Source organism: Carassius gibelio, chromosome B9 (genome assembly GCF_023724105.1).
Source record: "Carassius gibelio isolate Cgi1373 ecotype wild population from Czech Republic chromosome B9, carGib1.2-hapl.c, whole genome shotgun sequence".
Lineage (NCBI taxonomy): Eukaryota > Metazoa > Chordata > Actinopteri > Cypriniformes > Cyprinidae > Carassius > Carassius gibelio.
This window is the reverse complement of record NC_068404.1, coordinates 22,162,105-22,184,053: the sequence shown is the minus strand read 5'-3', so window position 1 is coordinate 22,184,053 and position 21,949 is coordinate 22,162,105. Positions and strand designations below refer to the sequence as shown.

General features: G+C 37.1%; 1 protein-coding gene across 13 annotated transcripts in view; it reads right to left on the bottom strand.

The window, feature by feature from the left end:
• map2 (microtubule-associated protein 2) overlaps positions 1 to 21,949 on the bottom strand; it is a 99,891-nt gene that overhangs the window by 40,613 nt on the left and 37,329 nt on the right. For 12 of the 13 annotated variants that reach the window (XM_052565141.1, XM_052565144.1, XM_052565146.1 and 9 more), the window contains exons 1-3: positions 21,546 to 21,794; positions 13,676 to 13,752; positions 2,300 to 2,545 (exon numbers count right to left, since the gene is read on the bottom strand). In XM_052565141.1, the coding sequence (XP_052421101.1) occupies positions 2,300 to 2,513 (214 nt within the window). In that variant the 5' untranslated portion in view covers positions 2,514 to 2,545; positions 13,676 to 13,752; positions 21,546 to 21,794. Of the gene's footprint in view, positions 1 to 2,299; positions 2,546 to 13,675; positions 13,753 to 21,545; positions 21,795 to 21,949 lie in introns of those variants that run through there. The other variant, XM_052565142.1, reaches the window with a different exon arrangement.

The following is a 21,949-nucleotide window of genomic DNA, read 5'->3' as shown; positions in this document are numbered from 1 at the left end:
GGGCGCTTAGAACGATGCATCTGTCTCTTTATATGTCCGTCTAACTCTTCACCCTACTCATCATCTACCAATTTTAACATCAACATTTCTGCTGATGTGTCTGTCCTACCGCTGACTGGACTCCCAGAATCCCTCTGCACAACGCCTCCCATCCTATGCGAATTCAGACATCAGCGTAATCCAAATGACAGAAAAATGTAATTAACACTACAAAGCATATTTAAGCATTAAAACTGCAAAAATTCATTAGAATTAAGAGTTGTCAGTAGCCTACTGTAGTATTTAAAAAATCATTTGATTTTCTTATGTGCTTTTGGGGTAAAATATGTGTGATTAATTATACTGGCTAAAGTTAATTCATCTTAATATTCGTAACATAATAATCTTATGCTCTATTCAACAGTTTATAGTTGGCAAGGTTTTTCAATGTTACTGAAATAAATATATTATGCTCATCAAGGCTACATTCATTTAATCAAAATATAAAAAGTAATATTGTGAAATAGTATTACAATTAAAAATCACAGTTTTCTGTTTTAATATATAATGTATTCCTATAATGACAAAGCTGAATTTTCAGCAGCCATGACTTCAGTCTTCAGTGTCACATGATCCTTTAGAAATAATTCTAAAATGCTCAAGAAACATTTCCTACTATCAATGTTGAAAATAGTTGTGCTGCTTACTATGTACGTTTTTTCAGCATTCTTTTAGTAATAGAAAGTTCAAAAGAACGTGATTTATTTGAAATAGAAATCTTTTGTAAATGTACAAATATCTTTTCTATTAATTTTGATTAATTTAATATATACTTGTTGAATAAAAGTATTAATTTCTTTAGGAAATAAAAAACGTTTTTAGCGATAGTGCATTTTTGGAAAACTGATTTTTGGGGGAAACATTTGTAAGATTCCTTGTTAACTAACTGTAATGGCACATGTTCTTGTGCCTGTGTGTACATGTACACCCTTACAGATGTACAGGAACGGCGGTATTGTGTGTGTGTGTGTGTGTGTGTGTAATGGGCATTCATGATCCATCATTAGAGGGGTAATTAACAGCAGCACTCCCTCCCTCCTCGCAGGTTCACAGCAGCAGCTCTCACTATCAGAGGGTTGCCATGGCAGCTGCTCCCCTGCAATTTACTCTGTCAGACCTTTGTTCAGCATCCCTGCAATCTTTCCTTTTACATTTTTTCTGCTGACATGAGAGAAGCGCCACCTCATTTTCTTCCCCGTACACCCCTGAGGCCTCACAAATAACCAGACAGAAAAGCTCTGGCCTAACTTACTTCCTCATGCCAGAGTCGTCTATACTCTCTGGTCTCCAAAAAACAAGACTAAACTGCTTTGGAGATATAAGATCAAGTGTATGATTCCATGACATTTAAAATTGCAACACACTGTTATTAACCCTAGTCTATCATTGCAATGGGAAAAACCAGACAAAATTGTTCACTCTTGGCTAATTTTGTCTTTCCTTTCACTTTATATTAATAGCTGTCATGCACGATGGAACGCAGGGTGCTTGTATTATTTTTTATGAAATAAGATAAACCACCGGTGGATAATATGTAGTTTGGCTGCTCTGCAGTATCTTTTATAACTATTATATCTATTACAACATTCCAGTCATGTTGAGTCTCCAGCAAGTTTGCAACCATATTACATGCTATCTTTTGCTAAATGAATAAAAAATAAAGTAATGGGATACAATTGTTTTTTTGCTTTTGACCTCTTGACCTCTAGTTTCAGCCTCAGACAGCACACCCAGTGGACACACTATCTGTCTGATCTGTGCATATTGCACAAAAAATTTCAACTGCCGGCTGTAATCAAGTTTCAATCTTATTATCCAATCAAAATGAAGATAATTAATTTTCTCCATGCTGGTCTATTATTGTAGTTTAATTTAAGTAACACTTCCACTGAACATATAAATATGTATAAAAATACATACATACATACATACATACATACATATATACATATATATATATATATATATATATTTATACACTGACAGTCTTGCAGGATCTTCCTGTCTAAGTGGGCAATTCTTGGCCAGAAATAACAGCAATTAGAACCAGACGCTTTGCTGCAAGGCAAACGTCTGCCTAGACGAGACTATTTGACCTCTATCATATGACAACTTGGAAAGGAAATCCTTAACAACGTTCAATTCAATTGCTGTGTAAAAAATCTTAAGTCAAAAGCTAATCATCTAGTACTGATTGCAGTCATTGGTCATTGGGTTTTCTGTGAAAAAGCTCATGTGAAAGGCATTTTCTGCTTCTCACCGGCAGTCACAGCGTGTCCAGAGGTGAGGTCTCCGTTGAAGCCGTTCTCTTTGGTGTAGGAGGCGGCAGAATCAGCGTGGGCACCGCCAGGCTGGCAAGTCCTGTAGGTAGAAGAGAAGCCGTTCTCTCCATGCCCACCTGGGGAGGAAGAGCCCTGGGCTCCCGGAGATGACCACTGGGGGCCGCTGTCCTCGGGCTGCCGACCATCTGCCATCTGAACCAGAGGGAAGGGGTCACTCCTTAGTCCTGAATGATCAGAAGAACGCTTAATGTTAACACGCTGACTCAACAGAATGAACACTGGATAAAGTCAATCAACATGCATCATCTACTCATGTAAAAGTGTCAGAGGATGAATGTATGTTCAGAAAATATAAGACCTATACTAACTAAATACTACACCATACATTCTGTATATATCAGAAGCCAGTGTATAATATATATTAAATATAATTATATTATATTATATAATGACCTGATCACATCACGTTAAATTCAGAGAATTTGTTATTTAACATATTACATATAGTAAGATTTAGAGATTTATTTTGAGAAATTAATACTTTAAGTCAACAAAGAAAGAATTAAACTGATCAAAATTGACAGTAGCCTATATATATAAAAACATTGGTAATGTTACAAAAGGTTTTGGTTTAAAAACAATATTATCTTTGATAATAAAAAGAAATGTTTCTTGGGCACAAAATCAGCATATTAGAATTATTTCTGAAAGATCATGTGACTGAAGAAATGGCTGCTGAAAATTCAGCTTTGCCATCACAGGAATAAATTACATTTTAAAATATGTTAAAATAGAAGAAAGCTATTTTAATCTGTAATATTATTTCACAATGTGACAGTTTTTACAGTCTTTTGATCATAAAAATTTAGCTTTAATTACCATACCTTACCAACCCCAAACCTTTGAACAGTATATGTAATTATTAACACGTTAATAATGTAATATTATAATTCTGTGTTATACAGTATGTTATATACATACAGTATTATTGTGTATAAGCAATGTTATAAAAATATACAACAAAAAATTGTGCAAAAAAAAAGCGCAAAATTTAGCCATCCTTTCAAATACTGAGTAAAATTTTAAGATGATAAAATATGCTGTTATTCGTTTTCCTTATAACCAGGAATGCTATTTTTCTAATTTTCCATTCCAGCACATTATATGGTATAATCCATTTCCAATTAGCCTGTCCCTAAACAACACATAAAAACTAAAACTGGTTATCAACTTTACACGTCAGTCCCTTCCTTCCTACACAGGTGATTTGTAAGCTGCAAACAGGACCAGACAACATTGGTAGGTGCCATATATGATTTGAACTACACTGAAAAAACACACTCTGACAGCAGATTCTTTGAAAAAGGACAGCAGCGTGTCAGTGTGAAGTGCACTCTCTTCACATCTTCCTCACCTGTCACAACATATATGAAAAATGAGGGTGAAGGACGGAAGAGCAGCCTGTATTTTGATGATACACTTGACAGAACATGCGTTTCCACTGAATTTGGTGGGTTATAGCAAATGTCACCGTCTCCTGTCTGCTATGCAAGGTACATGGCCATACAATGTATCCACAAAGGGCATATTACCTCCATAAATAAGAAATAAAGAAAGAGAAAGGGAGGGTGAGATGGGCTTGCAGTGTGCCAGCAATTAAAGCAGAATTTTTAAAGTGCAGCAGTAGCTTGTAAATCTTCATTTGTAGTGTCCGAACTCTGCCCTCTACCTCTCGCCCACTCTCTCTCTCTCTCTCTCTCTCTCTCTCTCAGTGAAGTGTATTTTCAGATGACTTTGGGCCACCAGAGATGTTCATGATATCTTAATTGCTCAGTGGGGTTGTTGAGTGTGTGCTGGTGGAGGGGAGTCTGTCTGTGCTGCTAATGGAGGCTTTGATCAGCCACGACTCACTCCTTCTCTCTGACTGACAGTAACTCCTCGAGGGAGGACGCCTTCCTTTCCTCTCGCTCCCTTTCAATCTCAATCCCTCACTCTGAGTTACTAAGGGTCTTTCTCGAGGCTTTTAGGATTATTGCAACTGGTTGATTATAGGAAAAGTTTCTGCCTGATTGCACAGAGTAACTCCTAAGCAAACCCCTATGATTCCTGGTGGAAGGAAAGGGCTACGTAATCCAAAATTAGGTATTATGTTACTTTCATTTACTGATGTTGCTAAGGCAAGCATCACTTTGCTCATATATGGGGTTACATGGGGATTTGGACAAATCACCAAATCCTAAATATTGCATTTCAGCATGTAAAATACATAAAATCATGTGGTTTGATGAGAAGGGGTGTGATATTACTAAGCGGACCACAGGTTGGGCAAAAATCCACAGATTTACATTGAAGCCATATTAAGTGACAACAATTTGACTTAAAAATTGTAAATAAATATAAAAATATCCTAATTCTGATTCTTACTGGGGTTTTATTTTTGTTAGAACGGGACTTCTTATGTGTTGCATTCAATGCAGAAGCATTTATAGCACCTTTAAGTTATACAGATGTTCTGAATGTACAGAAATGTTGCAGATTAGTGACATTAATTCTCAGATGTAAGATATTTATCTTAATTTAACTTGTAAAGTCAGCTGCAATTGCCAAGGGCAATGCCAAAGACTCGAGTGACTCATCCATATCATAACTGTCATATATGCAAAATTTCTAATCGTCTCACAGCAAACTTATCTGCTGAGTGCCCGATACACTGAGATTACAGTATGATATCTTGCTGGGTATCCGTGGTGTCGCAGTCATGACAGAACCCCGCTGAGATCTTGATTAACTGGGGAATCGTGGGAAAGCATAAAACCTAGCACTAAAAATTCAATCTAATGCAGCACTCCCACTGGCACTCAACGCCAAAAGTGTTTCAAATATGTGAAGTTGAAAACTATTCCACAAAGTTTTTAAAAAAATATGAAAATAAAATCCCAAATGTTTAAAAACACGGCTCAAACTGTAAAACATGGCACCAACCAAAAAGAAAAAGAAAAGAAAAATTGAAGGATGGACTCTTGACTTGGATTAATAAATTGATTAGCAACCACATAGCAACATGCAATCAACCACAACATGCTAGCATTGAGGACATTACTTTTTAAACAGGCAAGCTTCAATAGGAAAATAAATAAATAAATAAATAAATAGTACTTTAAATTAAAGCTATTTAATTAGCATTAGTAAACTATTATTTATACAATAGTTATTTATACAAGATGAAATGTTAAACTGCATTAGTACTTTTAGAAATTAGTGAATGCTATCAAAGTATTTGTTTTCATTGTTTTTTTTTCATGATTAACCTTACTGTAAAGCATTACCAAAATTATTTATTGAATGAAATGAATGAATGAATGAATGAGTGAATACCTGTAATATTGAAATCTATTATTTGTCTTCACTCCCATTGGTAGTACCAAATCATATGCATAAAATCTAAATTTCTCAATTTTCTTCCATCACTGGACACACCCACATCATATCACCAATGGCCACTGCTGGCCATGTCATCTCATATCACCAAATCACACTAAAAATAAACGACTTTGTCACTGCAAATCACTGTATCTGTGAAAGTGTCTCCAAAAGTGACAGAGAGAGACAAGGACATTCACAGCAACTGAAGACCTCTGCTTTAGAGACTTGGTTATTTACTGCAGACTGACAAGGACTCTGTTTTTACTGGGCAATGTCACATTCAGAGAAAGCGTAAACGGGTTACCTCAATGTCACTCTCTCTTTCTCTCTCACCTCGCAGTCTGTACATGATCATGGTCACTTTTAGACCAGCATCAATCATTTAGGCCCACTCACAAATACTCTTTTTTTGTCAATCTCACTGCAACAAGGCATAAACTAAGCACATTACAGTACCAGCATCAGTGAAATTTCTATCTGAAAAACAGCACACTCTGGTGGACAGAAATGGCAGTAACACTCAATAGGAGGCGTTTGAATAGAGACACTGGAGCGACAGCAGGTGTGATACACTGGGCACGGAAACCAAGTCTGAGTGCCAGGCTTCTGATGATTTTGATCTTGAGAACGTATGCTGGGCACTGTGAAAGTACCAGGCATTAGGCCATCCAACAAATCCGACCTACCAGCAAAGATGCAGAAGACAGGTCCAGAGTATTGCTCCCCAAACAACTGTGATGACTTACTAGAGCCAAAGACTAGGAGCGAATGGAGCACTTGTAGAAAATGAATGGGAGAAACCTTTCAACTCAGAAAAACATTTATATCTATGCATTTAGCAGATTTTTTTATCCAAAGCAACTTCCAATAGATGAGCATAAGCAATCTGTCACAGAGCCAACAATATTCACATTATATAGTGTCAGTTCTATTATAAAGTTAGATTAGGAAACAAAATAGAGCAGAGTAAAAAAAAAAAAAAAATTAGGAAACAATGCACAGCCTTTTAGCCCAAGCACCAATCATATTATAGTTAAAGACATTTTCTTGTGGCTCTAGTAACATTTTTGTATGACAAAATCCAGAAACAAGATAGCATTTTAGCACTGTTCTATCATCATGAAGTCAACAAGTTTTTTTTTATAGAATTTTGCCTAAGTGCTAAAAGGTTTGTGGTTAAAATAAGCACAAAGTAGTCTCACATTTTATTCCACTTGTGTTCATTTGTGAAGACTGTCATGATGAACAAATGAGCTCACTTTATGAAAAATTCTGTTGGGTTTTTGTCGAGGGGACCAGGGACCATGACTTCTTCTGAGTTGGCTTACAAAAATACATCATCACTGCAGAATTCTATTGGCAGGACTGACCTGAAATGATTTCAGCTTTAGAAGCAAAATACATAATATTTTAGTCCGATTTTATTACCAATTTGATGTTTAGCCAACAGTTTTGGAGAGATTTCAGCCTTTCCCCATACAAACAGATAGGAGCTATACTTCTATAACCAATACCTAGACAAAAAGAAGCTGCCCAGGGCGTTTCCAAGATGCACACGATAGAACTGATTTACATTAAGTGATTTTGCCAAAGCTAACAAAAATTTACATAACTCAGACAACTGAGCTGCATCTGATTCCACAATTTAGATCAAACTAAAGCCATGTGTCATAAGTTTTTTTCTCCACAAATCCATTATAAATCCACAAAAACTGAGCTGGAATAGTGGAAACAGCATCACAAGCATCTGTTTATGACTCTCCGCGTATTTGAATTTACTCTCAGCTGTCGCAGCACTGCAGGGCCACTTCCTGTACAAGCAAAGAGAGATGGATGGATTGCTGATGAAGTGGACGTCATTGAAAAGACAGCCACATCACTTTCTAATGCGTGGAAGTGGACTTCTGCAGAAACTGGGTTGTGAGTTTTATGGTGCATTCTGGGAAATATGCACCACAGGAAGCCAACCTGTCTGCTGTACCCCAGAACAGAGATCAAGTCAAGAACAGGACAAGCTGTTACACTGTCCTCCGACAACCCCCAAACTAAGTGTTACTTCTAAACTTAGAACAAAAACATGAGAATATCAAAAACCTGCACTTAGCTTTTCAGTATGAATTCAGACTAACTTTTTAAATGTTGCGCCAATCTACAAATGCTTTTTTAGCAACCGCGTACAAATTAAATCAACTACTTTCCCAAATACCTCATGGGGTAAATTTTGACTCTTGAGCAAACTTAAAAAAAAACATTAATACATTTGAATCTAAATTATTCATATAATTCACTGATCCAGTGTCACAGTAAATAAATAGAAGCCCAACGTGTAGTTTATAATACGCCTGTAACTGATGCCATGCCAAAATTGAACCCCATGCCCCCCATGCAGACCCAGCTGTGATTGGTGGATGAAATGTGGCACTTAGCATGCTCTAATTGGCTGACAGAGGATGGCAGTCAGACGAGGCATTTCTTTCAACCCAGATGGAAGTGACAGCTCTGACCTTCTTTTTTTCCCAGAAAAAGAAGCAGGAAAAAAATCTCCAACTGTCCTTGGGTGAACCAGAGCCAGTTGGCAGACATCTAGGCCCCTGGCACTCATACGTCCCTGAGCAGACAGTGTGATATGTGCACCCTATCCAAACCCTGCAACCTTTAGGGTGTCTGTGAAGCTGTGAAGTAAAAGCCCCAAACTGTTTTGGTAGGGATTTTGTTCATGCTGTCAGAACTCCCTACTGGGGATGGCATTAAATTGTCCCAGAAGAAGATGAACATTTGCATTGACATTCAAAGACTTTAACTATTCTATTCCAAAAGTTCAAAATAACTCGTGATAGATCCTAAATTTGAATAGGCGCACCGCCGAAGCTGGGATTAATCCTTGGAATGTGGCACATACTGACAGTAAACACTATTTGAATAAATGAAAAAAGAAACTGCATCTGGATGAACATTAAATCCGAACCCACACGACAGTAGAAATCCTCACTTAAACCCTTGTTTAAACCCTTTTATACAAAATTTCAAAGCTATTCAAGTGCATGACAAATATGCAAGCAAAAAATATGCAGTAGAATTCATATGGAAATGCATAGAGAGTGTATTCACTAATTCTGACATTGCTAAAAATAAAGGTTCTTTAATGGTGTTGGTGGTTCCATGAAGAATTTTAACATCAATGGAATCTTTCCATTGCATAAAAAGTATGCACTTCTATAATAATAAAAATAATTCTTCAGATTATTAGAATGTTCTGTAAAACCTACACTTCATGACTTATGACTTTGGACAGTTTACAATTCACAGAAAATCACAAAGTGTATGACTGATTCTAGTTAGAGAATATCAATCATGCTTGATACTTTGAGCTGATGAGCTGAAAAGCTGATTTTAGAACACATATTGTTCTCATTTGTCATGTGTCTCCTACAAATAAGTCACACAGAAGTTGAAGAATCTGTTTATGTGTGATCCCTATTCATTTAGTGTGTGATAGCCAATTTACTCTGCAACCATTTAAAAAATCATGCATGATGGCTAGTGTTTTAAAATAAAATATAATATGTTGCAGAAAAAAAGGTTTAATTTAAAGGTTTGTTATAAAACTCAAAATTGTTCTTCTATTACTGCAATCCTCCCCTTTGTGTAGGACCATTTTTCTGCTGACAAAATGTTTGAAAGTGATTAAAATGGACAAATTCAGAACAATAAACCTAAAAAACAAATAGATTACCTTCAGGAATACAATACTTGTCACTGGGACAGGACATTACCCTTAGGGGGAAGTTGTGGCCTAGTGGTTAGAGAGTATGACTCCTACCCTTAAGGTTGTGGGTTTGAGTCTTGGACTGTTAATACAACAACTGACCCAGACACCAATATAGTGTTTATATAGTGGGCCACGTGAAATCTATTCGGGCCGGATCTGGGCTGACACTGCTTGTTGTCTGGGAAGGTGCCCTTGAGCAATGCACTTAACCCCCAACTGCACCCCGGCACAGCATAAATGGCTGCCCACTGCTCCGAGTGTGTGTTTACTGCTGTGATTGTGCATTTTGGATGGGTTAAATGCAGTGCATGAATTTTGAGAATTCTGAGTACAGCCAACATACTTGGCTGAATGTCATGTCACTTTTTTCACTTAAATGGTACTAAAAAGTAACCATAAAATGATTGTTTACCTGAAAATAAATATTCTGGCATCATTTATTCACCATCATGTCATTTCAATTGTATATGGCAGGTTTTTTTTTTCAGTTTTTTGCATTTTTGTTTTTTACAATAAAAGTCAATGGGGTCCAAAACAACAATGAGCACACTGTGTGCAAAAGAAAGTGATGGTGAACAAATGATGACAAAATTAAAACATTTGAATATGCATCCTTTAGAAGTAGATAAATGTATACCTTTGCAGGGTGATGTCAGTGCTGTCGGACCTTAAAAGTCTTTTTTGCACATCACCAATGCAAAAAGTCAAACTGTCAGCCAGATTGCATGCATTGCTACTAATGCATGGGATTGTGCCACATCCAAATCAAGTGGTTAAAAACTCTCAGCTTGCCAAGACAAGCACTGAAGAACTTTTACACACAGAACGTAATCTACATCAATTATATGCTGGCAGTTCCTTCTAGCTGCAGGTTAAATAGGTACTATCCTTCATTCCGTCCCCCACTCTTCCTCTCTCCGTACGGATACCTTGCTCACGCCACTGCAGCTGCATTGCAGAGCTCTCAGCTCACACATGCACACTCCAAAAGGGAGACAGAACAGCAACTGGACTATGTTAGACGTGGACTGAGAACTGCACAGTGCTGCAAAACGAGGACACTGATGCAGGTTTTTATAGGTCTTTTTATTTGCTACAGGAAGAGGTGAACATAAACCTGTGGGTTTTATTTATATAAAGAGGCTGTCTTTCAGCAAAAGAGGAGTGGGCAGCATAAAGAGTGATACACCATGTTCCATTGAAACACAGCTAAAGAACCGTTTCATCTTGAATTATTTACCCCACCTGTTACCGTATCTGTGAGTAATTCAATCTACCAAACTGGACATTCAATATCCTGTCAAACTTTTCTTGTGTTTCTCCACTGTGTGGAGAAGGTTCACCCACAGTGTCAGTGTCCTCTAGGTCCCAGTTTTTGGAAGATTGGCATCTGTATCTTTTCTCAAAGACTATATAGTAAATCAGCGATTTTTGGTTTGATTCATCCTGAACTTCATTGTAAAATGAAAAGATATAAAAGTATTGAACACAAACTTTTTTGTGTGTTTGATTGATTGTTTCAGCTGATGTCATATAGACCATGAAGGTGGGAAAAATTATTATCCAATAGCCAATCAGCATATTTGGGGTTATTTTAGAGTACTCTTGTTAATGCTCCTATTCTTAAATCTTGCCATTAAGTACACACTAATGGAATACTGATTAATGTAAACAGTATAAGTTGCATCAACAATAGCAACCAGTCAAATTGAAAAAGAGATTAAAAGAAGAAGTCCAACTGAGATATCATTTATCTAGTGAAAACATTTTTCACTCAAAACATTTCAAAAGTCTGTGTATCACCTGCTGTCAATGTTTTGGGACCTTCACAATCCACTGTATACTACATTCTGGTCTGGCGGCAAAATTTTGTTAAGGAAATCCCACTTTTCACAATCCAATAAACACCTCCTTAGTCCCACCTGGAAATACGTCACATTACAAAAGTGAAAATGGGTTATGAATGTCATTTCATGTCTTCCTTGAGGATCCTAATGGGATAGCCAAACAACTAGAATCCTTTTTAATCTTAAAGTCCCCTTTCCACTTTATTTGTACAGACATTTGTACAGAATTAGCAGATGTTTAAAGGATCCTTTATGATTCTTTGAATGCTTCAGGATAATCCCATTAGAATCCTGCACATTAATTTGGGATTTTTTAAATAACAGTAAACATCACTCATCTATTACTTGCATAAGACTCATCACAGGAGAGTGTCAAGTGTCTTATTATTTTGTTTTCCCTCTGGGAAAACTTTCCTAGTTTTAAAATGTAAAAATATTATTGTTTGCTGAGGGAGCTAGTAGTAGTTGAAAAATTCACAGTGGGATTATTCGAATCTGCGATACGAATCATACTGCTATTTTACACATGCAATTACAGCCCGCAGGATAGATTACACATCTGCTGTGAAACCTGTTAAAAACAAGCTTGCATAAGTGTGGTCGTGACACTATGTACTGCTCTGCACTGCCTACGGTCTTGATATGGATGCTGGTGCGGTGGCGAGGGTTAGACACTAGCGAAAACAGAGAAAGGAAGACAGAGTTTAATTAAATTGTGTTGTGTACAGATGCCAAATTAGTTTCAAATCTTCATTCACACAGCATGATACAATCACTGGAATATCCTCTAATGTGTGACTCATGGCTGACTCATAAAACAAAAACTGATGGCTAAATCCAAAATATTACAAGATTAGCGTGTTGCTAATCTTTTTTTATTGCCGAAGATTTGTCACATGCATTCCGTAAATGAGCATGCGCGTATTTAAACATGTAAATACTTAGACACATATGTGTAAACATCTATAAAACCAACAGCTGTGAGTGTTTTAGTCACTGAGGGAGAAAAAAATGACAGGAATCTCATCTCTTTCACACGTCTCTGTGTGGGTGTCCGCACATGTGAACATCGACCCGCCAAGCCACGTCCTACCCATCAACACGAACATGTAAACATTCATTAGACCGATCGGAAGAGCCTTCGCCTTTTTCCATCTCTCAGAGGGCCCCATGTGCATTCAAAAACAGGGAGAGGAAGGCTAATGAAAAGCTCTTCTGCTGCAGCTTTGCTTGAAAATAGAAGCAGAGAGAAAAGCAAAGCACTGGTTATTAACTGGCTTTTGTTTTGGTATTTCGCGGGTGTGCGTCACGCTCATCAGCAGCTTGAAGGGCTCTCTGCCTCCTGCTCAACCCACTCACAGCTCCTGTGTGCTGGAGACTTAAAACATTCAATACACCTCAATCTGCTACTGTATCTACAGAAACTATTACATTTTAGGGTTACAAGGTTTTTGGATGTAGATCTGAGGCAGTTTTGTGAAGCCAGCATTTGATAATCACAGTCTGCTCCACATTGCAGCCATCAGCTTAAAAAAATATTCCAGGTCAAGTACAATCAACAATATTTGATGTTTGATGTGGCATGATGTTGACTACCTGAAAATTAAAAATTAAAAATCACTTCATGCCCAGTGAGGAAATTAAATGTCTGTGAATAAGGCACATATTCAGAGGACTTAAAATCAAAAAATTTGAAGCTTTTGAATTTTTTTTACAGTGGTTTTAGGGTTTTTGAGGTTGACAATGGTCATGGCAAAGAAGTTGTAAAATTGGAGATAGCTTTACAAGAAAAAGGTTAATATGTATATATTCATGCTGTTTATGGCTTGTGGCTATGCTGTTATTATGAACAAGCTAAAACTGTCAAATGTTGCTTTTGTTCAATGAAAACAAAAAACTTGAATATATATGTATATATCAGTTTTCCAGGGCTGGTTCACACTGATCCAACAAATACAGAATTAATGCAGTGCAAACTAGACGTCAGACAGGATATAGCCATCTAAACTAACATCTAAAGCTACCAATCACACTTTGTTTTCTTTTACATGACATTTAAGGGCAAAATAATCTGAAATCAGATACAACACTGTAGCAGCCTGGGAGCTTATACACACAAGACTGTTTCGCAGTGGACTGATAAAATCCTGTGCACCCTGACTTATGGGGCCCTATCCAAAAAGGCAAACTGGAATGAATCAAAGATCAGAGGTGGTTCATGTGGAATTTATGCCACATTTTAATGTTAGAGGAGCTGTAATAACGTCTGTTGTGATTGGTCATGCTAGAGATGTGCTGCAGGGATAGGCTGGTACCTGTCTAAGTGGTGGTACTTCAGTGACGATTGGTGCTGGCTTAAGGGTGCTGTGGAGTCTCTCAGCGGGACAAGCACCTGCAAACAGATCAGATCAAAGAAACACTTCTGTTAGCTTCCAATATATACATAATAATTAAAGCTGTTCCTGATGAAAAAACTATCTGTGTAAATGTGCAAGGAAGAACACATGGGAGTATGTGTTACTAACACACAGAATGAGCTCATTAGCTCTTTAATGAGATCACAACCTAGTCAATCAGCATTCAACTGTGTATGACACACACACACACACACACACCTGGACAAACCACAGAGACAAGCCTTCATTACGGGACACTCATTAGTGTTCAATGGTACACCTACAGAATACAAAACAACATAATTCCCTTGCTTTGGCTACACAGCCAGTACGTCCATCATAGGCATGCTATTGAAATGAATGCTTATCACGCTTGAATTTTCAGCTCCAGTTTTCATTGTCACATGATACTTCTATGATAATTTTCCTCTTTTCTTATTATCAGTGTTGAAAATGTACTGTTTTATAAAATTCTTACTAATAGTTAATAAAAAAAATATGTTATTTTAACTAATATTAAAATATTTTACCAGTCGCGTTTAAGTTTCCATCATGAAAACTGTCAGAAGGTCTAGTGTTTCATTACAGAACTATTAATTGAATATGCTGCCTTTGTAGAAAATTGCTTTTATAAAACATAAACAGTTCAATATGTTTTGAAACAGCATTTATCTTTTTCACACACTCCATGGCCATAAAGAATGCCTGACATAGATTTTCTTTGCATCATTCTGGCCATACACAAGTCTCTGGTGGAGGCACAAGAGAACATCTCCACAGGCCTGAACTAAATAAAGAGCTCCAGTTATCAGCGTATGACAGCGGCTCTGACACAAGAGTCACCTCTGCTTAACTCCATTCACAGCTGCTACAACATGTCTTTATTATGGAGCATAATGAACTGCAGCTTTGGCTCCAGATAAACCTGTACAACTCCATTTTCCCATTGGCTTTTGAGACTGTGTGAGTGACAGAGTTATAAAGAGTGTCTACAGTAACAACTAGCCTAGAAAAGCTTGAAGAGAAAAGATGGATATACAGTACTAACCAGTGTACTGGTGTCCATTTACCCTATAAAACAGCACTACAATGGTGCAAGGGTTGCATGGATGAAAGATACATTTTAGGAGTTATGCCTGGACTGTTTTAAGTTGAAAAGTGGCCTTTTTAAGGTGAAACACTGTAAAAATTAATTTTCACTTTACAAGACAGTAATTGATGGACAGGAGACCTGATTATTTTTCATCAGTTGTTTGGACTCTCATTCTGATGGCACCCATTCACTGCAGATGATCCATTAGTGAGCAAGTGACATAATGCTAAATTTCTCCAAATCTGTCCCGATGAAGAAACAAACTCATCTACTTGGATGACTTGAGGATGAGTACAGTCTCAACAAATTAAAATTTTTGGGTGAACTATTCTTTTAAAATTGTACGCTAATTTTAAATAAAAATCAACCATTTGAAATGCCACAAGTGAATTTTTTCATGATATGCATTACATTTAACAATGTCATTAATGCAATTTAGTGTTAAATAATATTAATGCTGGGAAAAGCATGTAAAAATGTTTAATAACTTAGCAAAATATATTACTGTACCCCTATTTCTCCATCTATCTACAGTATGTTTCCTGTTCTGGTGGGTTAGAGCAACAGAGTTCTGACTTTCTGCTTGTGCTTCAGGGGATATGAGGTGGAAAATGCCGCGTTTTCCTCTCTGCCACCAGATAATATGCAGACGCTCAACACAGTGACTCACACTGTATGAGCATGAGTGCCGTTCGTGGCATGTTCACACCGAGAACTCCAATGAGACGGAGTAATTTCACCCTCACAGGCACAGGACAGCGAGCAGGAGGAGGATGGGCCCAGTGCTGTCTGGAAAAGATCTGCGTTAACCGCAGGCTCTGGTGTGGCCATCATGCTTTCTTTTCAGGATGTTTTTATGTGATTTTCTGAACAAGCCATGTCTAAATTAGCCCTGTGCCTCCCTTGACTAAACTTAGTGACTACACAACCCAAAAAGAGAAAGACAGAGAGAAAAAAAGAACTGCATTAACTTGGAGAAACTCCAAATTAACCACATCGTTCAAAAACCTGAAAAAGGCAGAAGCCAGAGTGAAAAAAAATAGACACATGACAGCAGAGCTGCTTTATGGATGAATGTTCAGAGCAGATCTGCATGTTTAAAGCAGGAAGACTGGCAGATGGCATAAATATGCTTCTTCTGAACTGCTATCTCACCCCGTGAACGCCACACATCCAACAGACGTTCTTTATGCACTCCAGAACATGCGTTTCATATGTTCTCTCTTACTGCTCTTAGGCTTTATTTGTCAGACGTGAGTTGGCGGATTGGATTCCATGAAACCATAATAGTTTAGTCAAAAATGGCATTATAGAAGAGTGAAGTCTCTGAAGACACCTAACAGCTTTGAGATTATAACTTCCTGATCTAGGGCTCATCGGCTTGTTGTCTTCCTGACTGAGAGACTGAGAGGAACATGTTCAGAGAAAATGTCTAGAAACAAAAATCAAACCTGAGTGGGCATCCCTCCATTATTCGCTCACATTTATAATTCAGTTCAGCTCCTGCTAGGAGAAAACACTTCCAGCAAATACCTGGTGCATTTTCAAATTTATTTATGCCGTAAAATCCAGTTTAAAAACATCTTCTAAATCATCTCAGTAATCAAAAAGTGCCTTGCACATCTCCAGTCCATCAGTTAACGTCTTGTGAAGCGAAAAGTCGTGCGTAAGAAACAAATCCATCATTAAAATGTTTTTAACATAAAGCTGTTGCTTCCAGCTATAATATGAGTCTTCTATCCATAATATTGCTTTCTTCAATCAAAAAGTTATACCTTTTCCACTTGAGAAAGTATTATTAAGGATTATGGTGTTTTGGGTGGAAGTGAAAACCTGTTGTTGCATTATGATGCATTTGTTTCTTACAAACTTGAACTTTTTCACTTCACTTTAATGGACTGGAGTCATGTAAATTACTTGATGGCACCCATTCTCTGCAGAGGATCCACTGGAGAGCAAGTGATGTAATGCAAAATTTCTCCAAATCCATTCTGATGTGGAAACAAACTCATTTACATCTTTATTCTCTTCCAAAACTATTCCAAACTATTCCTTGAAGAGGAAGATTTTTTATTTTCATGTTGACTTTAAAGAACTCTATCCTGACATCCAATGACCACTACTACAGAGCCTAGGGCAGTCACAGAGATAGGTGTGATTCTTCAGGACAACTATTTTTAGTGACATCGGTGAGATAGTGGGGACATTTTTTGCATGCCATCCTGCAAGCTTACAGCATTAATACCGTTTTTGCTTTCTTCTTTTTGAGCCAAACCATGTAAGGACACCCATTAAAATGAACTTTAAAATACATCACTGCATCAGGAAATTGCAATCATAATAAAGATAGCACTAAACCAATATTAAACAGCTTTATTATTTTTCTCAAAGTCAGTCATCTTATTTCACCCTATTGTATAGATACTAATAAAAGATGATCTCATTTGATGTACTTTGGATTTATCTTTCATTAAATTGTAATATTATCTGAGCTATGAGCTTTCCTAATATTTAAATGATGAGATTGTCAAGATGCCTGTCTCTGTCTGGAAGATGAAGGCTTGGTAATAAACCCGGAGACAGTTTTCATCTATTAAAGAATAATTATTTGCTAACAAGCGAGGGATAATAAACAAATTTCTGTGTAGAGTTGTTGATAAATCAAGAGAACGTGGGATTGAGGTCTAAAGACAAAATATGATTTAAATGGACAAAGTACAGTTTATCAGGATTTTTTTTATTTATTTTAGTTTTACCTTTAACATTTTAAATCAATATAAAGAGGTGAGATGAGAGACAAAACTTCTCAGTTGGTCTGAAAGAAAATTCTCATTCTGTTTCTCCAATTCATGGATTTAACAACAAAATAAAAAATAAAAATTGACTTTTCTGTTTTCTGTTATTTTGCATAATCCATATTACCTTAAAAGGCAAAATGCAGTAACTACACATTGTCAAAACTGACAAATATCATAAATTATACATATGTATATAATGTTCTACAGAAGAAAAAAAATACAGTTACACATTCTCGCAATTTGAGCAGTCACAAAGTCAAGCAGCTGAGGTTTTATATTCAAGTATGGAATGTAAGTATGGGAATGACCTGAAACTGTTCACACTATAATTTCATGGAATGCACTGAAAAACTAAGCATGATCACATTGCAGAACCTGGAGTTCACTGAGTTCCTGACATGAGCGGTAGCTGTGACTGTAGTATCCACTATGTCTAATGGAGCATCAGTCTCTCCCATGCAGCAGGTTGAGAACCATGCCCTCCCTGTCTGTCTTTTCTGCCCCTGCCAGACAGAGAAGAAGGGGGTGACCAATCCCCCCCCCCCCCCCCCCCCCCTCACCCCTTTGGGCATTACATCATTGCTCTCCCTGCTGCAGTGCCTCCCAATGAAAGAGTCTGTGTGCTTGCCAAGTAAACAATTCTGTCTCTTCACATGCTTCTTTCGCATTGAGAAGCATTTTAATATATCATAACTGACACATGGCATGACACAGCAACAAAAAAACATGCAGCCATTAGTTAATGTCTGGCATCTTGCAGAAACTCTAAATACTTTTTTTCCACATAAAGCAAGCATGTTTAAAGGGATAATTCACCCCCCAGAAATGAAAAATCTGTCATCATTTACTCAATGCACAAACAAAGCACATGCACTTCTTTCTTCACATGACTATGGGTCCAATGTCTGTTCTGCAGTGGCAGCCGTGAAAATACTCTTGTGTTTTTACTGTACAAAAGACAACAGACAAAAGAAAACATGAACGATATTTAACAACAGACTAAAATTACTTAGAATGTCTCAGTGTCTAACAACTCTTTTCGCCAATGTTTTTCTTATACAAATTCTGCCAGTTACTTTTCTCTGACGAAATTATTAATTATTAACATTATGCATTGAAAAATGGAATTGTAAAGGAATTGTAAATGGAATTCCAGCCACTGATGGCAGGCAGCTTTCTGCCATTACAGCACTGCAGGAGAGGAGACAGACAGCAGACGGAAGGCTCCTCCTGTGCTTCACTGGCCTTCTGGCATGATGCATGAAGACTACAGTCACCTGTATCGTGACCTTGTTCAGCACAGACACAGCGGGGTGCTGAGGGACATGGATAAATGGATGAGAAAAGGTCACGTTGCATATGACACATGCTTTTTGTCATGACAAAAAGATTAGTAAAGGGGTGGGCAAAGAAAAAAAAGATGGAGTTCAACAACAATATAAACCAAGAACTCTCTGGTCAATATCTCTTCCTCAAAAATGGTCTCTTGTGAGATTCTGAGATCAGTCAGTCGTCCAGTACAACTACAGAGTGATTACTGCAACTCATAGAGTTTGGCGGCATAACAATATATAATGTGCAATGGCTGGATGTGCAAAAAGCACCATAAATGCAGTTCATACAAGTTTTGAACTATATTTCAAGTCCAAACCAATATTAAATGTCAGTCTATTTCTAAGATAAAGCCAAGTTGTTGTTTTTTACTGATAATCTTCTCCTGTGCTACAGCATAAGAACAGCTCTGAAATGAAATTATTATTGGCATTCAACATATCTCATTTGAACAAATTCAGTTGTATATGCACGAATATGCTAACGAAAATATATGTTTACTGCAATTCTTCAACGGGGAGTTTTGTTTTACAAATATTGTGTATGTCTAAACTCAATAAAAATCGTTTCAACACCAACACCTGCTATTACTCATGAGGAAAAAAAAACGAATTGCACCGTTAAATGTAAAATCTGTTTGTGCCACCTTTAGCAGCGAGAAATGCAAACAACCTTTTTTTCTAATAACTACAGATCAGTCTTTATATAGCCTACATAAGGAATAATTGATTTCTATTAATTCCATGGCCCAGAATCAATTATTCCACTTATACTACGGTTACCACACCTCAAGACATTGATCAAATGATATATTTAAAGGGATTTGTCTGGTTTTTGTACTTAAATCGCTATTGTGAGTAGGATTATTTCCTCTGCATTTCATCCAGTGCCTCTTTTGCTAGTACCAAAATGTCATTTTAAAGCTTGTAATGGAGGCTTGAGCCGTTGATAGCATTCTAATGCAGTTATTAATGAAGTTATTAGAAAGAGAGCAAGAGAGACAGATACACTTAGAGAAAGAGAAAGAAAGAGACAGAGAGAGAGAGAGAACTTGTGTGAATTAGGCTACCTCTGTGAGTCCCTCAACAGTGTTCTGTAGCAGCGTCTCTAAACCTCACTAAACATTAATACCTCACTAGTGAGAAATGTCATGTGTAGCCTTTAAAGTTGCTACTCTATATAGGCTAACTGATCAAATCATCTGGGCAGTGCTGACAACACCTTTTTGTGCAAACTGTGTGACCATTTTTACAGTTAACTATGCGAAGTGATATGGACCTGTAATGCGGTCAAGAGAGCTGCCTGGAACTATGTTCGCCGTGTGTGTCCCTGAAAATAATTGCACACCTCAGAAAATTTTTACCCCCCCCCCCCCATATTTGTTCTTGCTCTTTTTATAGTTTCCCTTTTATTATTACTCTGAAGCAATTGTGATAAAAGTGTAAGCGCTTAGGAAAACTGCATTTCTTGTGTTGAGTGTATGATTAATCGAACAGTTGTCCATTTAGAGCCAATTGAAAATATAGCATGTTCATTTGATAGGATGACAAATTACATATTTTGTTCGTTGGGTTTGGACAAATGGTACATAAAAGTTTGTGATTTTTGTAAAAAAAAAAAAAAAATTGTCAGATATTTTAAAGTATTGGTTGGTTGTATTAACTTTTATAAAAACATAATAAATAATAATATAAAAAATTATAATAATAAAAACACTGCATTAATGCGTGATAAAATAATTGTTGAAATTAATTAATTAATGCTTTAGCGTGATAATAACACATTAATGTGCCCATTTATTTATACATTTATTTATTGAATTAATTGAAAGAATTTAAATAAAAAAGAAACATATACATATATATTAACAAACTACAGCATATTAAGTATATTTTTTTCATACATATATATATATATATATATATATATATATATATATATATATATATATATATATATATATATATATATATATATATATATACAGTAACTATGATATAAAATTGCTCATGCTGTGATTTATCACCCAACCCTGGTGACCTACACCATCATTAAATCACTGCCACCATCACCGTTATGTATCTGGACAGTCTGGTGATGCTAATGGCAGGTGTCTAGACAGGCAACATCACGTCACCCTGAATCCAGCTAGCATGTTATCCCGCCCGGCACACACACAAAATTACATGACACACATCTGCTTCAATATATATAACATATAGAGCTATGAGAGCATAACTATACTTAACAGGTACAGAGATGCTCAAAACCTGCAGAAAAAAATGCACAGACAATAGACACATAATCAATGAAGTGATAATTCACAAAATAATTTAAAAAAACTGATAGTAGCTAGAAAGAAAAGAAGGAAATGTAAAGATACAAGGGGCTGTTAGGAGAAATCAGAATGCCGGTCCTGCCCGTATCAGCCTGTCAGATTCTCACACACCTTATGTGCCAGAGCGTATCACACAATGACGCAGCATCTCTGCGGCACGGCGAGCAGGCAGGCAGAGAACAGGAGAGAGACAGAAAGAAAAGCCAGAAAAAAGGATAAATAGCCTACCTGATGAGATCTGCGTGTAGGATCCTGTTCTTTAGTGTGTAGCACAGAGGAAGAGGGAGAAACACAGATGAACCTGGAGAGAGAGAGAGAAGAGGAAAGAAATGTGGCAGGTGAGCTCAAGGTGTCCTCAGAGTTCCCTCGTTTCGGTCACGTGACCTCGACAGCTACAATACACGTTCCTCGTCAATGGCCAGAGATGCACATGTGTGAGTTTAGTATGCGCTGTTCATACTGCCGCCTTCCAGCAAGTGGGAGTGTTGTATGAGCGAGGGGTAAGGCTGTGTGTGTGTGAGAGAGAGAGAGAGAGAGAGAGAGAGAGTGGGAGTGTGTGTGTGACTGAGATGGTAATATAATTAACAGGCTGATAGACTGTAAGCAAGAGTAGAAGTAATAAATGTATGAAT